Source organism: Pteronotus mesoamericanus, unplaced genomic scaffold (genome assembly GCF_021234165.1).
Source record: "Pteronotus mesoamericanus isolate MK-2021 breed Mesoamerican mustached bat unplaced genomic scaffold, CSHL_Meso_final contig_94, whole genome shotgun sequence".
Classification (NCBI taxonomy): Eukaryota; Metazoa; Chordata; class Mammalia; order Chiroptera; family Mormoopidae; genus Pteronotus; species Pteronotus mesoamericanus.
The window spans coordinates 31,240,155-31,258,811 of NW_026555285.1; the positions used below are offsets into that span (position 1 = coordinate 31,240,155).

Sequence of the window (18,657 nt, forward strand, 5' to 3'; positions counted from 1 at the left end):
CCGCAACATTCTTTAGCATTTTACTTTCATAAATTGTAATTTTAATGATGGCCTCTCTCACCACTTCTTTTTCCCCCACAAACTTTCAGAGGTCTCCCTACCTACACGCCATGTTCAAAGTTCAAAATACTTCGCATATGCGGCAAAGACGGAGGTCAGAGAACATGTTTGTGAAAAACTTTTCCTCCACATTGAGTACCAAACCACCTTGACAACAAGCGTTCTTGACAATCAACTGTGAGGAAACAGCTTGTTCACTGCTGGCCCAGCTGGCCAATTAGACAGTGCGTTCTTCTGATAGCATAATGTTCATCATCGGCCCCCACAACATTTTGGGAAGCATTCCCAGCATTCAGAGAACCCCTTAAATGAAATCAGACCAGTGCTTAAGCCAATCTATACCCAGGAGCCAAGAGGAATAATTAAAGGAGTGAATGTTTTATTCCTTAGTGTTTAATAGAATACATAACAAGTCACATAATCAATGATTCATTACTTCACACACGGAGGAAAACGGTATCGAGTATTTGTTATACAACTGGTTGTGAGCAGGGAGAACAAAAGTAGAGCATTTAGATGGTTGAAGAAATTCTCATTTAAAGTTTGGGCATGTCTACAAAGACTTCATCAGCGCCTTTTTTAAAATATAGAGGGATTTTTTTTTTTTTATCTTGGCTTTCTGTCTCATTAGAAAAGCCTCATAATCATATAATTAATTTTTTTTCTTTCCCCTTCTATTTTGAGAAAATGACTCAATGATATGAAAGACAACATTTTCGACAATCCCATAATTCCAGATAGCTCTGTGGGAATCTTACATTGTTTAGCAGATAAGAGTTTTTCAGATGGCTGGAAATTTTTAAATAACGTATAATTGACATCTTCAAAATTAACATCCACAATGAATGCTTTAACCTTTAATCATTAAATGTCACTAATGCTATTTGTGTGGTCATAAATGAATTGCCATCATTTGTAATAGTAATAGCAAAGTTTGCCTGCCTGTAAAGTCACAAAGACAGTTGTATAATAGTTTACATTACAATTAATGTTCACAGACATCAGCATACATTTAAAATAAAAAACCTGGCTTGGGGGGAAAAATCAAAAAATGTATAAGGTGACAAGAATTCTTGGTCAAACTAGTCCATTTTCCTATCACAAAAGATTATACTCTAATGTAGACAGTCTGGTTGAATTTCTTCCAAATTCCAAGGGCCCCAGTAGAAAAATCTAAATCTTCAAACACTAATACTTTTAGATTTTTATTATTCAAACTTGTGGCAAAGAAAAATTAACTTCAACAGAAATTGTTCCTGGCTCTAGGAAACTCTGTTTCCGGTACTATTGGCCCTAGAAACACAAGATTATTTTATTTATTTCTCAAGACAGATTTGGTCATTTAAGAAAACTAATTCAGTTTTTAATTGAGTTATAGTAAAGGGAAAAAACAAAACAAAATTCCAAAAGATTTACTCTGGTAGGTTTATAATGCAAACATTCAATTTACTAGTTTAGAAATTTAAGTCAATTGAGAAAAGCATTTATGATTTAGACTATAAAAGAAATTCTTAAGGAATTCAGCCCCTCCAGTCAATACTTTCTAAATACCTGCACTATAATTTAGCATTTTTCATGTGGAATACAAAACTGTTTAAATATTAGATTAGGATTTACCATAATTTAAAAAGTAAGAAATTATCAAAGCATCATCTTACATGGCTTCAATATAATAACATTCCATAGAAAATTCCAATAAAAATTGGACTATATCATGAGATTTGCCAGTTGCCCATTTTGTCTGAGAATTCACAGATTACGCACTTCCTCAGAGAAGCAACAGCCCCCATTTATATGGTTCTGGATTGAAAGAGAAGACAAATTTGGCTCGTATGATAAATTATCACTTTGCTATCAATGCAGAAAGCCAAATAAGAAACACAGGAATAAAAACAGTACTGAAGGAGAAAATATTTTTAAGTCTCACACCTTCAAGGAACGTTTTCCACAACATATAATTTGAAAAATTAAAATGAATATGGTTCGTTTTCTACATTAAAAATAGACTACTTGTTAAACACTTGGCACAAAAGCTTTAAACATGGTACCTGTTTTTTTAACCACCACTGTCAATAATCATTCTTTTTTAAAAATTAAAAAAATTAGTTATTAAAACCTAACGTCACTCAGTTGTATTTATGAATCAAAAGGTAATTAGAGTCATTACATATGTAAATGCATGCTCCATGGAGTCAGGTTAATGCAGTCATAATTACCTGAATAATTTCCGACCTTCTCCCAAGTTATTTGAATGGTGTCTTCACGGGGTTTGTTCAAATGTCCTCGAAATCCCATCCAAGTTCATAGGTGGCAACCAACGAACACTCCAACCCACCCTGCAGACCACCAAAGGTCCTTCTCAGGCCCAAGGCACATGGAGGGGGAGGGCCCCCGAAGTGCCCATGACCAGTCATCTTACCACAGTTATACTCTCTACCCAGCGTAAAATGAGTTTCCCGCGCAACCTTTACTTTGGCCTAAAAGTAAAATGTTTTTAGGTATCCACTTCCAACTTTATAGGGGTCATCCCCAGAAAAAGAGGATGCTTTCCTGTCTCTAACCATTAAATTCCCAGTCTTTCAGATAGAAAGGGGTAAGGGGAGGGGTGCAGGGCAACATGGAGGGGGGACGAGGGGAGCGATAAAATGTCTATGAAATAGTTCAACTCAAAGTTTTACAAGACAAAATTTATGACTTAAGTGGCAGAGACAAATCTTTAGCAGTTTTGCATTACTCCTGGAGTTGTGCAGATTTTACAAGGAAAACCAGAATCTCAGAGTCTTGCCATATGTTAGTGGCTTTGATCTGGCCCTCTAAGATGGTCTCAATTACATGATTTTTGTTGAGCAATCTAACAGAATACCATGTGGACGGAGAAGTCTCTGTGACACCCTCTTTTGGCCAGTGAGCAACATTCCTAAATCATTTCAGGCTTGAAACAGAGATAAGTTCTGATGCATTACCTAGTCTGAGAACACACTCAACATTAAAGCACACACAACTTCTTGGATTTCTACTTCCACTTCCCTTATGATTACAGTCTTTACTTTAGAAAAGTAAACTAACTTTACTTTTCTAAAAATGCAATTACAATAAAAAACCTCAAATCTTTTTCTTAAAAAAGAAACAGTGGCTTAAAAATACAGGTACTTTGATTTAAGTAGACAGTTAATCAACATATTATTAGTATACAACTAATATCCAAGCAAAAGAGAAAGAAGTATGGAGCAAACTCAGTTTTATAATTTACATATTTTTTTCCTAACCCAATTTCTCCATAGATAAGAATATAAGAAACTCATCAAAACATGTTGCTTTAGTATAAACACCATCTGATGAAAGTTACTGGGGGCAAATATAGGAAATTATACAGCATTAGTTAATGAATTAAAAAACTAAATGATTCATGTAAAATGTTTATATATGGTATATACAGATTGGATCACATGAGTCTAAGAACAAAACTGTTCCAATTCTTAACATCTGTTATGGACATAGTAAGATACAGTACAAGATTCATTTTTAAAAAGGAAAAATAGCGCTAATTTAAACACTGAAAACACATTCTTACAAAATCTTTAAAAACATACTTCAGAGAAAAATGCTGAAACAAATGAAAAAATATTCCATCATCACAGAATATTCAAAGGAGCCTCACAGCATGAAAGATAAGGATTCACTTCCTGTCACTTATGGGGTAGATAGGAAATGCAGTGGGAGTTTATTCCATGTTAGAGAAAAGGCGTAAGGCAAGCAGGTCTCCTTCTGTTTCTGCTGCATTTACCTAAACACCATTTTATTGCTCAGTTCACTTTAACTACTTGTGTTCATTTTAAAAGACTCCATTTTACAGCTATGGACAGAGGGGCGGCCCTTGGTGCTTCTATTTCTCTGCAGCTGTCACTCAAAAAGATTCCACCTTAACTTCAAATAATCTGCATGAAAGAAGTGGCATTTTCTGGTTTTCAGATTTGCCCAGAAGTCAACAGTGACTGGGCTTGGAGAAAGGAAGGGTGTTTTTTAATAAGAGATCCTAAGTTTAAGTAACCAAAATCAAACATACGTTGCTCAAGTAAATAGATTTTTAATTCAGGATTTATAATCAACAAGGAAATAAAGTTGAAAAACTAAAACCCTACTGGGTAACTCTTTGGTTAGATTACATAAGTATTAGCAACTTCTAAGTTTAGGATTCAAAACAATTCAATAAACTGCCTGTAAAGAGTAGATGCTATTAATTTTTATAAAATGCTTTGCGTGTTTTTGTGTACTATTTTTTTAAATGTGCATGTACTCAAAGGGATGGTACAAACTTCCAACTTTCAAATAATACATGAGCTAGTCGGTTCCTCCCTTCCCACCCACGCTGCCTGCCTTCCTCCCTCCCCACCCCACCCCCAAGTCTTAAGAGCTAAGGTCCTACTGCTATTCACTGCAAGAATACTTGGGCTTTCCTAATCCCCACGACGTGCATTATTACTACCCAGCTCCATTCAGTCACTGCTGGCTGACTTCCCCGAGAGACTTGGTCACTCGGCCTGTCCTGCCCTGTTCGTGGCAGGGCTCTGTCTTCCTCCTGCCAATAACTGCTGCCATGTCACCCAGTCCAACCAAGGGCTTCTGGCAATGAGCAGAGGAAAAGGGGTGCCTCCTCAGGCAGGAGGTAACTTTCTACAGGTTTCAGCCACGGGCGAAGACTTTTATTTCCGCAAGGAGAAGACGTGATCCTTCATTGTGCCAGCACTAGATTCTTCGCCTACATCTACCTGTAACTCTTCTAAACTTTATTCATTTAGAGTCACTGAACTGCCTCCATGGGATCCCAATTCCAGGTCGAGTCTTCCATCCAGCCTTCTAACACTCTACTTCTAAAGAGGGCCAAAAACACTATTCCCAGCGTTATCAACGCTGATCTCTTGATAACCTCGAAGGAATCCTATAGGGCTTGAGAAGATTTCAAGGAAATCTTCTACACACTGGTCAGGGTCCCATCAGGTTCTGAACAATTCAATCATTCCCAGGTACTTGGTGACTTGGCGCCACCCTGCCCCACTAGCTCCAGACAGAAGGACAATCCGGGAGGGGAGGTGGTTTGAGGCAGGGGGTGGAGGAAGCATGGGTGGAGGGGGTACATCTGGGCCCTCTCGGTTAGTGGGGTCCAAAGAAGATGAAAGAAACAGCCGAAAGGATTGGCGGCTCCAGGTTCTCAAGTGGGGACGAGGGGGACTAGCACAGCTATTGGAGGTGGGGATCAGGGGAATAAGGGGGCGTGGGGTGGGAAGGGAGATCTATAATCCTCTCCCGGGCAGGAAGAAGGGGGAATGGGTACGCTGGAGTCGCGAGGGGGTCTGGGGAGCTCACTCCCTGCAGAAGACGTACTCGGTGTAGCTGGTCCAGATCTTGTCCTCGCTCTGGTCGGTGCTGGCGAAGGCGCAGGTGCCCGTGGAACTGCACGCCACCATGTGGAAGCCCGACTCGGACAGCTTGTCGAAAGCCTGCTCCAGGAAGTTGAACTTGAGGTAATAGCGCGAGGTGTAGCGCTCCGGGGGCCGGTCGGGGTCCCGGCTCTCGTTCAGGGTGTCCCCGAACACCTCTTTGGCCAGCGATGTCTTGCCGCACACGGTGATGCGTGCCACTCGCCGGAACTTGGCGTCAGCCTGCACGTCCCGCCCAATAGTGTAGGAGCCGCGGTAGCCGATGGTGATGTAGCCCGAGCGTCGGCTCCCGTCCAACGACTGGGACGGCGTGAGCAGCGGACCCGCCGCGCCCCCGGACGGGCTGCGGCTAGCCAGCTCCAGCGTGGGCGAGGGCGCTCCTGCGGAGGCGCCCTCCTGCTGCTCCGGCTCCGCGCAGCCGAGCGACAGCAACTCGTCTCCCAGCGAGCCCTCCTTTTGCACCCCGCGCCTGGGGTGCGGAGGTGGCCCCGGGCCAGGCTGCTGAGGTTCCCCGAGGCGGCGCACGAGTTCAGGCAGCTCGAAGTATTCGGCCTCACGCTGCAGCCGGCTGCGCTCGGGGAAGTAGTCGGGCAGCACGAGCTGCAAGTCCCGCAGGTAATCCAGGATGTAACGGAAGAGGAAGCCGTCTCTGTCCAGAAAGAAGCGGCCTTTGCTGTCCCGGGCCAGCTCCTGCGGCTGCTGCTGCGTGAACATGCGCCAGAGCAACGAGTCGGGCACCGACACCACCGTGCAGCGCCGAGTCACATACACCTGGCCCCCCACGTTCAGCTCCACGATATCGGGGAAGAGCGGCGGCTCCGCAGAAGAGGACGAGGAGCCGCTACCGCCTCCGCCACCCCCGTTGGGTAATCCACGGGTGCTGTCCGCCAGAGCCATGGTTAAGGGGTGGCTGGGCTGGGGTAGTGACAGGGAGTGGGGCCGCACAATGGGGCTGCGGCCACCCTTCCCAGACGCTCGCTCAGCCCTGCGCCCCGGCCGCCGCCTCCAGGAGGCCCAGGAGCCGAGCGGTGCGAGCGCGCCCCGCTATGCTCCCGGAGAGCCCCACTGCACTCCGCCCGCCTCGCCCGCGCGCTCCAGGCGAGTGCCAGGTCGCGGCCCGCGCGCCGCTTAAGTAGAGCCTCCCGCTAGGGCGCCGCGGCGCGCAGGAGGCGTGGGCGGCTGCAGAGCGGCGGAGCCTCACTCCCGGGGCGGGAGGGGGACGGTGGAGCAAGGATTCGATTTGCATCTTAAAAGCTGACGCCGCGCCCCGCCGCTGGCTCCACCCAGACTCGCGAGCTCCCAGGGCGACCCTACTCTACGCTTTCACCACTCCTAGCGCCGCGCTCCAGCCCTTTCCCACTCCGGCCCAACTTTCTTTCTCTTCCAAAGTGGACAGCCAGAGCCTGGGACAGGCGCTTCAGAAGACGAGCCTTCTTGGACGGGTTGCCACTACACCCCTTTCCCTCCTAACCCCACCTGATCCCCGGGGACTCTGAAAGGAGGTCGTAAACTTTCCGGGTTTCCGCCCCCGGTCGAGGGGTAGCGGGCGGTGGGGAGGCGGTGGAAGTGGGTGGCGGTCTCCTGCACCCGCGATCTCCCGAACAGGCTGCATTAAACACTGGAGTTGAGGCACTGCCCTAGGTAGTTGTGTTGCTGAAAGTTGTAGACAGAGACAAAACATCTGGAGAGACAATAGAGCCGCCCCAGCCTAGAGACAGCCCCATTGTCTTCGCGTTGCCGAGTAGCCGCGAAAAGCCCCTAGAAACAGAAAGCTAACCTTGGTATCCTGCCACAGCGCGCTATCTTTATGGCTAAAGAGGCAAACTCACTGATTGGAAGACCTCAAAATTGGAGGAAATAAGCTGAAATGGCAATGGGGAACTTAAGCGAGATAAAGGAGCTACTTCTTACTGGTTCCCCCCTGAGAGCCGCCCACGCGGCTTCTTGCCGCAGGCGGCAGGAGTGAGTGAGACCGGAGGGAACGCTTCGTCCACGGGTCTCCCTCCGGCCTTGGGGAGTCGCGCCGTAAAACTCGGAGGGCTTGCGGACCTAACGTAATTTACAAAACCCACCTTTCAGCCCCTGTGTGTTTATCCTCGCGGAGGCCCAGGCGCCTGGGTCATTCATCCGGTTCAGGCCTTTCCAGGTTTCCTCTAGTTTCAGAACCTTAAATTTGAAGTCCCTCTTCTAAATCGCGTCTGGCCCTCTAAGTCCTGCTACGTGCACATTCACATTCAGCTGTCACATTGCAGCCCAGAGACCTCCTCCTCCCCCAGGAAGCCTTCCCTGGCTTCTCAGGCGGGTGGGGCCCCGGGACTGCTCCTCCTAATGCCTACCTAATTAATGCGCAACACATGATAAAATTTCATTTGTGAGTGATTACCTGATCTCCGACTTTGGTAAATAAAAAAGTATTCCTGGGCGCTGCAGAAAGGGGGCACGAAGCGGGGTAGTGAAGGATGCTAAGAAGCCGTTAGGTCAAGGAATATTCGTTGCACACCTGCTATTTCCCAGGTAGTGAGCGATGCAAGGTTGAATGAGCTCCGGGCAGCTTTTCATTGTAACCTGGTATGCAAAGGGTCAGAAGTCTGAGCCCTTATCAGACCAGGTGGCAGTACAGAGCTTCCGTCAGGATAAATGAGGCCAGGTCTTTGTTCTTGATGATACTGTTTACCCTTTTGTGAAACTGCCTAGTGAGCCTTACAGTCTCCTCTCGAGTAAGTGTCATTTTTACTTTGAAATGTTTATGTCTGCTGAACAATTATCTCATTCATGTCAGTGTGCTGAAATAAGATCAAGCCCCAACCCAGCTCAGTTATTTGCAAGTACAGATTATGCTACTGAATATATTTGACCACTCTTTTTTGTCTGTCCTTTGTGATAATAGATGACACAGAAGTTCCAAGGTCCAGTGCCAAATTTCTAGGTGGTTGTGCTACTACTGTTTGTTATATCAAGGTCACAGGCTTGGCAAAACCAGTCTCTTTTCTATAAATCCAGGAAAAGCCTTCTTCGTGTCAGTTCTGCACAGGTGTTTATAGCATTAATCTGCTCATTGTATCAGCAACTTCTGTCAATTCTGCCTCCAGAATAGTTCCAGACTACTAACATGTCTCATCACCTCGCTGCCGCCACCCTGGACCAAGCCTCCTCTCATCTTTTGCCTGATTAGTGCATCAGTCTCCTAGCTGCTTTCACCTTTGCCTCCTACAATTTTTTTTATCACCAGAACAAAAAAAAGAAGGGTCCTATTATAACCTAAGGCGGATCATCTCACTCTGCTCAGTGCTCCTCGAAGGCTTCCCATCTGATAAAAGAGTAAAAGCCAAAGTCCTCCCACGGCCTCACAGGGGGGCCCATGACTGGAGCTACCCCACTGGCACCTCCCAGGCCCGCTTGCTCCCGCTTTCCTAGGAGCTCCCTGGTTTTAGCCACACTATCCGCCCACTTTCCCCAGGGCCTTTGCACTTCCTGTTCCTTTTGCTAAAAGGCTACTTTTCCCCGTGCCCCTCTCATCTTCCTCACCTTGGTCAGGTGCCTCCTTTCTCACCTTGTTCATGTCTCTGCAGCAAGACTCTCCCTTGATCACCCCATTTAATATGGCACAGCCCCCCACAAGCAGCTTCCCTTTCTCTACTTTATTTATTTACTGTTGTTCCCTGCATTAGCCTAGAAACTCCAAGAATTCAAGAGATGGGGGTCTTTTTGCTTCATTGCCATAGTAACCCCCCTTATCTACCATTTGGCTTTCCATGGTTTCAGTTTGAAAATACTACATCGAAAATTCCAGAAATAAACAACTCACAAGGTTTAGATTGCGAGCCATGATGAGTGTGACGAAATCCAGGACCTTCCCACTCAATCCCACCCAGACGTGAGTCATCCCTCTGTCCAACCGGAATGTTCGCTCAGTGTTCGCTCCGCACCTGTTGGTCACTCAGTAGCCACCTCAGTTCCCAGGCTGCGGAGATGTCACAGTGCTGGTGCTCAAGGAACCCTCATTTCACTCTGCAAAGGCTCCGAAGTGTAAGAGGAATGATGCTGGCAATTTGGATATGCCAAAGAGGAATCCTAAAGCGTTGTTTCTTTTAGTGAAAAGGTGAAAATTCTCCATTTAGTAAGGCCTTTTATCATCTCACATCATCAAAAGAAAGGTGAGTACAGTGAAGTAAGATATTTTTGAGAGAGACCACATTCTTATAACTTTTATTATAGTATATTATTATAATTGTATGTTAGTATTATTGTTGTTAATCTCTTAAGGTGCCTTGTTTATAAACTAAACTTCATCATATGTATTAAGAAAACACAGTTCATGAGTATGTGGGTTCGGTTTCAGATCCGCTGGAGGTCTTGGAACAAGTCCCCCATCGATAACGGGGTGGGGGCGCTGCTGTACATCCCCAGTGCCTAGGACAGAACTGGCATGTAATGGGCTTTTGAGAAATACCTGTTGCTTACTTATTTGTCCCACTGATATTTATTAAGGGTCTGCTACTGTGTCCTAGGCAGTGTTAGAGAATAGCCTCTGCCCTCTTGGAGCTTCAGACTTGTGAGGGAGACAGATAATAAATGAAGAGATAAGTAAGTTCAGTTTAGGTAGAGATGAATGCGATGAAGGATACAAAATTGTGAAGGGACATAGGGGGACTGAGTGTGGGGTCCTACTTTACAGGTAGACTGGCTGGGAAGGCCTGTCCCTGGCAGTGACATTGAGTGGAATAATAAGAAAGAGGGAGCCATGGGAAGTTCTGGAGGAAGAGTATTCTGGGCAGAGGGTAAAGCAGTTTAAAGGGCTTTGGGTTAGAAATGAACTTGGTACATCTTACACTAGAAGCATATTTATTGTATCGTCTCCTTGTATCCTGTGAATCTTCAAAGTACCCTTGAGAGCTCAGTGCAAGCTCACATGTGAGAGGCACTGCATGCCTAGACCCAAGCAGCATATTACCTTCCTTCTCAACCACTTGACACAGCAGTCATCCGCCATAAGCTAGCCTACTGCAGGAAGTCGCTGGTGTTTCTTTATGGAAGTCTAAGGTGTGCATGAGAGGTATAATAATGAATGAAATAGCTGATAGAAACTGAAAGAATAATTTTCTGGTTAATTTTGTATGTTCTATTTTTTGCCTACTGGTTGGTGTCATGAAATTCAAGAGGAAGTATAATGTATGTAATCAGGGAATTTTATGCTGGGATTTAAGCACCTGAGTGTGTGTTTACAGGGGAAGGGAGGGCAAAAAAAATGCCTTAGTTTCTTCAGTTTGTTAAATATGCTGATTATCAGAGGAGAGGGGAGGATTGGGGAAACCACTAGCCCTGTGTCCAGTCTCAATCAGTTTCCAGTGATGGATACATTCATGGTCATCTCTTTGTACTTTCTTAATAAGAGACAAGGCTTTGTCTTTTATCCTAAAGCGTGGGGTACTAGAAACATCTCGGGCCCACATTCTCATCTGATTGGTGTCTCCTCCGCCACCCACTACCTTCTCTCCCAGTCGGCTTCCCAGCTCACCTCGCCCCCAACACACTTGCTAAATATTCTGCACACCAAAGATTTGACAAGGGAATGAGGAAGATTAAGAGAAATATAATGTTAAAAGGGGAGGAAGAACTAGGACAAAATGAAGTGAGCGCCTCTGAGGAGTGAATTAATTTGTGTGAAAACGATCTGTAGACTGTAAAACACCATTCAAGTGTCAGAATCATGATTGTCTACCACCTACCTATCATGGTGCCTGACAAGTCTGCTCAATAAATACTGATGAATAAGTGAGTGGCGAAAACATTCAAATGAGAGCTGTGAGGAAAGGGAAGAAGAGACAGGATCCGAAATTGTCCCAAATAAGCATTCAGTTGATTTATCCTCCTTCCAATATGTGTGAATCTGTCCTGTCTGCAGGCTTTAAAAATCATTGACTTTTGCTTTCAGAAGGAGAAAGGAATTGGATACATAGAGATGAAATAACATTAGTTTAAGTAAATGAGAAGATAAGATAATTTTAATAAAGATTTGGTAAAAAGGTATGCCAAGTTTTAATCTTCAAAAAAGAGAAAATGTTATATGAGTGACATTGCCAAAATATTAGGTATAGAAAATAAAGAAAATACCAATATCATTATTATATGTAGTTTTTATACTACATATAATAGAACAGAAAAACAACTTAGTAATGCCAGAACTTTTTAAATTATTATTTTTATATTCATATAAATAGCATTCAAAGTTTTTCCAGGAAATAACTAATAACAAAATAGCAAGCATTTACATAGTACTCACTACTCTGACAGCCTTGTTAATAGAACCATGCATGTCTCAGCACATTTCATCCTCACAATACCTCTGTGAGATTGGTACTATTGTTACCCAATTTTTAGAAGATTAAATGAGCAAGTAATATCGTGGAGGTGAGATTTGAACTCAGGCAGTCAAATTTTAGAGTCCGTGCTTTTAAATACTGTGTTTTACAGCCTCTCACTTCTGTTAAATGTTTTCCGTGTATTAAGAAATAGGTTCTATTATTTTCCCCACTTAGAGATAAGGAACTCCAGGCAAAGGGAGGTCAGGTAGCGCGGCGACCGTCACACAGCTGTGTGTGCCTGCTGGGGCAGAGGACACGCCGCTGCCCTCGCGGTGCTACTCCAGGGATAGCGGGCGCTCTGCGGGCCAACTGCTGCCTGCGGCCACATGCGGCCAAGGATGACTAAGGATGCGGCCGAACACAAAATCACAACTTTATTTAAAACCTTTTTTTTTTCCTGCTTATCAGTTTTTGTTAGTGTTTCTGTATTTAATGCATGGCCCAAGACGATTCCTCTTCTTCCAGGGTGGCCCAGACTAGACACCCCTGCTGCAGTATTAGTAACAAGAAACTCAAAGTCGTTTCTGTGAAAGAACGAGGGTTAGGATGGGGTTAAGTCTTTGGGTCTCATTTCTGCCATCTATGAAGGCACAAACCTGCCTCACGTTAAGACTCTCTCCCCAAGGACAGAATCTGAGCCCACAGATAGAATGGACGCCCTATTGTCCTTCTCTTACCCAACTCAGTCCTACACACGACAAATACGATTGTACTTCTGGCTCTCTAAAATACCATTATGGTTTGCAAAACACTGGGTTTTTAGTATGTTTGTTCAGTTTCTTTCTGGTCTCATTAACTCCAGGCAAGGATAAAGTGAGTCGTTGGAAACTGCTGAGATCTAGTTTCTGGGATTCAAAAGCCAGCAGTATGTGCTGGTCTTCTGGGGCTTGTGAAACCGAACAAATGTATTCTACGCGTGGCTTTACGTATCAAACCCAGCACAACAATAACTGGACCTTATACGCAGAGGGGTTCTGGAATTTCTGACCAAGGCTAATTGTTACCACCACTGATGTTTCCTAAGAATTTGAAGGCCTTGGTTTCAAATTGTGATATTAAATTTAAAGGTTAACTACGAATGCGTTCTCACATTCTATTCTAGTGCTTCACTCTCTGGAGGGTTTTCATACTGTCAGGCGCACTTGATTAGCACAACAATTTCAGGAGGTGCTATTCCGTCTACAGTGTCACAAGTGAAGAAAGAAGCTCAGAAGAGTCAAGTGACCTATGCCGCCTCTCAGGCAGCACCAAGCTGCAAAGCGGGCCTCTTGGTGAGCTTTCTGCCTCCGCATCCTGGCCCCACCTTCGGTCCTCCTGCAGCTCCACAGCAGCCCTATCAAACCTACTCAATGTAATGCCTCCTGCGAGGGCTGTCACTCAAAATAATCACCTTGGAGACTATGTGCTTATTTGAGAGATGTCAGAATCACTCACCATTTCTGGCATACCTGATTAGGAATTTTCTTCAGAGACAGCTTACACAAGAACATCATTCCATTCCTTCATACTTATGCCAAATTTTGGATCAATCTCTATTTACAAGGCTGTAAAACAGGGCACCTCATTGCAGGGCAGCCCCACATGCTGAAGAATAGATTAGGACAAAGCCACTTTTCATGAGTGTGCAACCAAGGTGATGATTATCAGGTATTCACCTCTTGACATTGGGTTCTAAAGATCTCATCCCTGGAGTTCTCCAATATGCTGAATAAGATTGAGTTTAGGTTACACAGAAAGAAGAAGGGCTGATTCAACTGCAGAGATTTTAATATGTGGTTCCAGAAAGTCTGCATATTTTTTTCACTGTGAGGTTTGGACAAGAAGCCAAGCCACTGGCTAGACTGTAATGGGCTACTTCTTATGTAATTGTAAGAACATTTGTTTGATATAATTAAGGGGGGAGGAACCATCTTTCCCCAATTTGCTTTCCAGTTACTGCAGAAATGTGCATGATTTTTCACAGTTGGGAAATGGCCTCAAACTATGCCACACTTTACATTTATACTACTTACTTATTTCATTTAGCATAATACCCTCTAGACCCATCCATTCACTGCAAATGGCCTAATTTCATGGGGGTTTTTCTATTGCTGCGTAAGATTCCATTATATATACATCACATCTTTATTCATGTCTCAATGGATACCTAGGTTGCTTCTATATCTTGGCTATTGTAAATACCCATGCTACTATAAATAACATGGGTTCTACCTCCACATCCCATTGCTATTTCTGCACTTCTCTCTCTCTCTTTAAAGTATATTTCGTATACTATATTAGTTTCATGGGTACAATATAGTGAGTCAACATTTTTATACCTCACAATATGATCACCCCTCTAATTCTAGTAATCATCTGACAATGTGCAAACTTACACAGTATTATTCACTCTACTGTCCTTCACCTTTTTCCCCCATTACCCCATCCCCTTTCCTCTGGCAACCATCTCTTTGGTCTCTGTTTCTATGAATCTGTTCTGTTTATTTGTTTTATTCTTTTAGATTATACATATAACTGAAACCACATGGTATTTGTCTTTCTCTGACTTATTTCATTTAGCATAGTACCCTCTAGACTTATCCATGTCATTGCAAATGGCCCACTATCATGTTTCTTTATTGTTGTGTAAAATTCCATTATATATATATATTATATATATATATGTTTATATATATCTATCTATCTATCTCACATCTTTATTCTTCTATCAATGTTCACTGAGGTTGTTTCTACATCTTGGCTATTGTAAATAATGCTGCAGTAAACATAGGAATGCATATGTCTTTTCAAATTAGTGTTTTTGTTTTCTTCATATAAATACCAGAAGTGGAATTATTGGCTCATATGGCAGTTCTACTTTTAGTTGTTTTTTTTTTTTTTTTTTACAAATTCCCATACTGCTTTCCACAGTGGCCGCACTTCTGTAATCCAAAGAGTTCCTTCTTAGGTGTTCTGACCTTGGTCTTCCCCTAGCTTTCTTATTCTTTCTCCTGGATGACATCTCTTCAGTAATGTCTAAAATGGACATGGTAAATGACATTTCATTTGCAGGTCCTCATTCTTTCCAGTAATCATTCATTTTGAACACAAATTTGCTCTCTGGTTAAAAGATTTAATCAAAATCCAGACAGCTTGGAACTCTCAGTTTCAGAGCTTGTTTCTCAGTCTAGACTTTGCAACTGGAGTGACAGTCACTAAAATAGTTTAGCTTTACCTCTAACTAAAAGTTCAGCCATTGGTGACATCTGGGAAGTAAAGTCTAGTGGGTGAAGGCCAGGGTGCTGTAAGGCGGCCTAAGGGTCCAAGCAGACTGACTTCCTCTCTATTCCCAGCCCATGGCCTAGCCCAGGGAATGATGAAGAATGGAGCCTAAAACTGAGCAGAGCAGCAAGAGCACCAACTTAAACAGCATCTGTGCTGCTTCCGCCAAGCTCCCAGGCCGCAATGGAGCCACAGGAGGAAGAGCATGTGTGCACGCTGCAAAGGCAACATGTTTTACATCATTGCAGCAGATATGACTAGATGAGAAGTCAACAGTACAAGAGAAGTTTAGCTCCTCTTTACATTGCATTACATTCCTTCAGATATTTTTGAGGCATCTGCTATGTGCCTGAACTTGCTGGAAGTCATGGATGGCTCCAGATTTTCCCGCCACTGAGAATCTGAGCAATATCAGAGGGAGTGGCCAGGAACGGCATGAGCCACAGACAGTTCCGCATGTCACGTGTGAATATCATAAGGAGGGAAGTTACCTGCCCGTGTCAGTCAGTGTTCTCCAAAGAAACAGAACCAATAGGATGGCTTTCCATATCTGTTCATTGACATATGTACAGACAGAGAGTGTGTTTTATTTTAGAGAATTGGCCCACTTGATTGTGAAGGCTGCTAAGACTGAAATCTGCAGGAAACACCAGCAGACTGGAAACTGAGACAAGAGTTGAAGTGTAAGTTGAGTCTAAAGCCTATAGGGCAGGCAGGCAGGCTGCAAACTTAGGCAGGGTTGCTATGTTACAGGCTTCAGATGGTATTCCTTCCCCGGGAAACCTCAGCGGGTATTTTTGTTTTTATGGCCTTCAATATATTGGCTATGGCCCATCCACATTATTGAGAATAATCTCCTTTACTTAAAGCTAACAATCATATTTTTCCATGTATAATATGTACTTTTGGCCCAAATTTTTGAGGGAAAAAGAAGGATGTGCATTATACATGGGTAGTACCAGAAATACCTTGTATCTGCTCGAGTGTTTTGTAATTATTTGTTACCTAAAATTTCTTGTACCATAATATGTTCAAAAATAAATGCTAAAATTCCTTTATAATATAAAAAGTATCTAAATGTAAATGAATTAAAAAATTGAATTAAAAAATTAAAATGAAAGATTTTTTTCTGAAAGTTTGGGCAAAAAACATGGTACACATTATACATGGCAAAATATGGTAATGTAAATGTAAATTACATCTTCAAAATACCATTTACAGCAACAGCTAGACTAGTGTTTGACTAAATAACTGGGCACCACAGGCTAGCCAAGTTGACACATAAAATTAACCATCAGACTTTCCAAAACAGTGTTTTATTAGAAGTTACACAACTCCTCTTGAGGAAAGATGCCTGTCCATCAGCAAGAAGTAGCAGCTTTGTAGGCTATAAAGAATTGATACTGTAGTCATGGTTAGTGTAAGAGCATCTGTTATCGTAAGTGTAGCCCCTTAGTCACTCTGTACTCAGGACCAGGTGGATTTTCAGACAGACTTGTGGAACCCAGGCTGTTTATAAACAGGAAGTATGTGAGTGGTTCCGCTCATAGCTTTGTTAGTATCGGGGTGGAGGAAACCCTATACTTTATTGTTAGTGCCATGAGTAGAGATAAACTAGGTGTTTGGATACATTGCATTGGGTACCTAAATGCTCACTTATTCATGAAGATATTCCTTATGATTAATCTATTATGCATCATTTATTAATGACTATTAAAGAAGCATGAAGAGATCATAGAAGGAGGAAGCATTTTGTGACTAAATTGACAATGCCCAATCCCCTTCAAAAATCATGTGTCCCACCCATGATGTACCCTTCTATGTATTTGATATCTAGGCTCTATATGAACAAGGTGTTAAAGGATTAACCTTTTCTACCCATGAATGAGAGATGAACAAATGTTCTTCTTCTTTCCAAGGACAGAGAAAAGATGGTTCCCAGAAAATAGAGACTGAAAAACTTAACATTCCTTTTCCAAAATATTCCAGAATGGATTATTAAATAGATTGCTTATGAGCTTTTGAGGGAGGGAGGGAGGGAAGGAAGAGGAGGGGAGGGAAGGGAAGGGAAGGGAAGGGGAAAAAGAGAAAGAATGAATGACTTTTAGGAGACAGTATGAGCTCACTTCAAGTCAGCTCAAACAAAATACTTTTCCTTCTTGAACAGCATTGGTAATCTTATGCATCCATGGTAATACTGAAGACACAGAACATTTGTATTTTTGCAAGATATTTGACAGTTCACTCACAATATCTTTTCAGACAATTTAGAAAAATGTAGGTTGGATAATATCGAATAGATGCATTGTAGTGGTAAGACAGGTCTATTCAAAGATTGTTGATGAGTAGAACAATATTGAACTTTAGAGAAAGGGCTAGGAACAAGATTCCCTATTAGCCCTCTCTAATGAACTTTGATCAACATTAAATGATTATGTAAGAATCATGCTGATAAAATGTATAGATGATGCATGTCTTGGTGGGCTATCTAATCTAATAAATATGGAATTAACATGCAAATCATCCACACAGGCTTCAGCAACAAAGAGAAACAAACAAGAGAGGGTGTAATAAGCATAAATGTAAAGTCATGCAGTTGCTTAAGATGCAGCTTAGCAGAAGTTCACATGAAAATTTATCTAGGACTCTGCATCAACTACAAGTTCAAGAAGCCAGGAAGATGGCATGTCTGTAACACTCACTTGAACACACACCCTGAATAAAAAAGGAGAAGGGTCAAGTCAAAGAACATGTACAAAGGACCCATGGACAAAGACAAGGGGGCGGGGAGAGATTGAATGTGGGCAAGGGGAGAGTAATGGGGGGAAAACAGGGACAGCTGTGATTGAACAACAATAAAAAAAATTAAAAGTTGGGAAGGACCTTAGAAATAATTCAAGTCAAATCCTTCATTTTACAGATAAAAGTTGGGCATTCAAAAAAAGAAACACAAAAACTGGTAGTAAAATGTATGTTTTATTGTAGAACTCACAGTCTTAAGAGTTATTTTATTGTGGTTTTAATTTGCATTTCCCTGATCATCAGTGATGTTGAGCACCTCTTTATGTACCTTTTGGGCCCTGGCATATCTTCTTTGGGGAAATGTCTAAATGTCTACTTAATTCCCTTGTTCATTTTATAGTCATTTTGTTTGTTTGCTAGCGAAGTATAGGAGTTCCTTTATATTTTTGATACTAACCCCTTTTTATATGTATGGTTTGTAAATATTTTCTTCCATTCCATAGGTTGTCTTTTCACTTTGTTGTTTCCTTTCCTGCACAAAACTTTTAGTTTGATGTAGTCCCACTTGTCTATTTTTGCTTTTATTGTTTAAATATCCATCAGTAAACAAATAAAGAAAATGTGGAATATACATATAATGGAACATCATTCAGCTTCAAAACAAAACAAAAGAAAAATGGAAATCAAGCTCTTTGGGAAGTGAATAAGCCCAGAGGACATTATACTGAGTGAAATAAGCCAGACACCAAAGGACAAATACTCCGTGATCTCAGTGATATAAGTGAGGACTCTATGAT

The 18,657-nt window shown here is 42.6% G+C and overlaps 1 protein-coding gene across 1 annotated transcript; it reads right to left on the bottom strand.

Moving 5' to 3' along the window:
* Positions 1–410: 410 nt before the first annotated feature.
* On the bottom strand, positions 411–6,552 carry KCTD12 (potassium channel tetramerization domain containing 12). The gene has a single exon (XM_054586447.1). The coding sequence runs from the start codon at positions 6,390–6,392 to the stop codon at positions 5,418–5,420; it is 975 nt and encodes a 324-aa protein (XP_054442422.1). The 5' UTR covers positions 6,393–6,552; the 3' UTR covers positions 411–5,417.
* Positions 6,553–18,657: the final 12,105 nt, after the last annotated feature.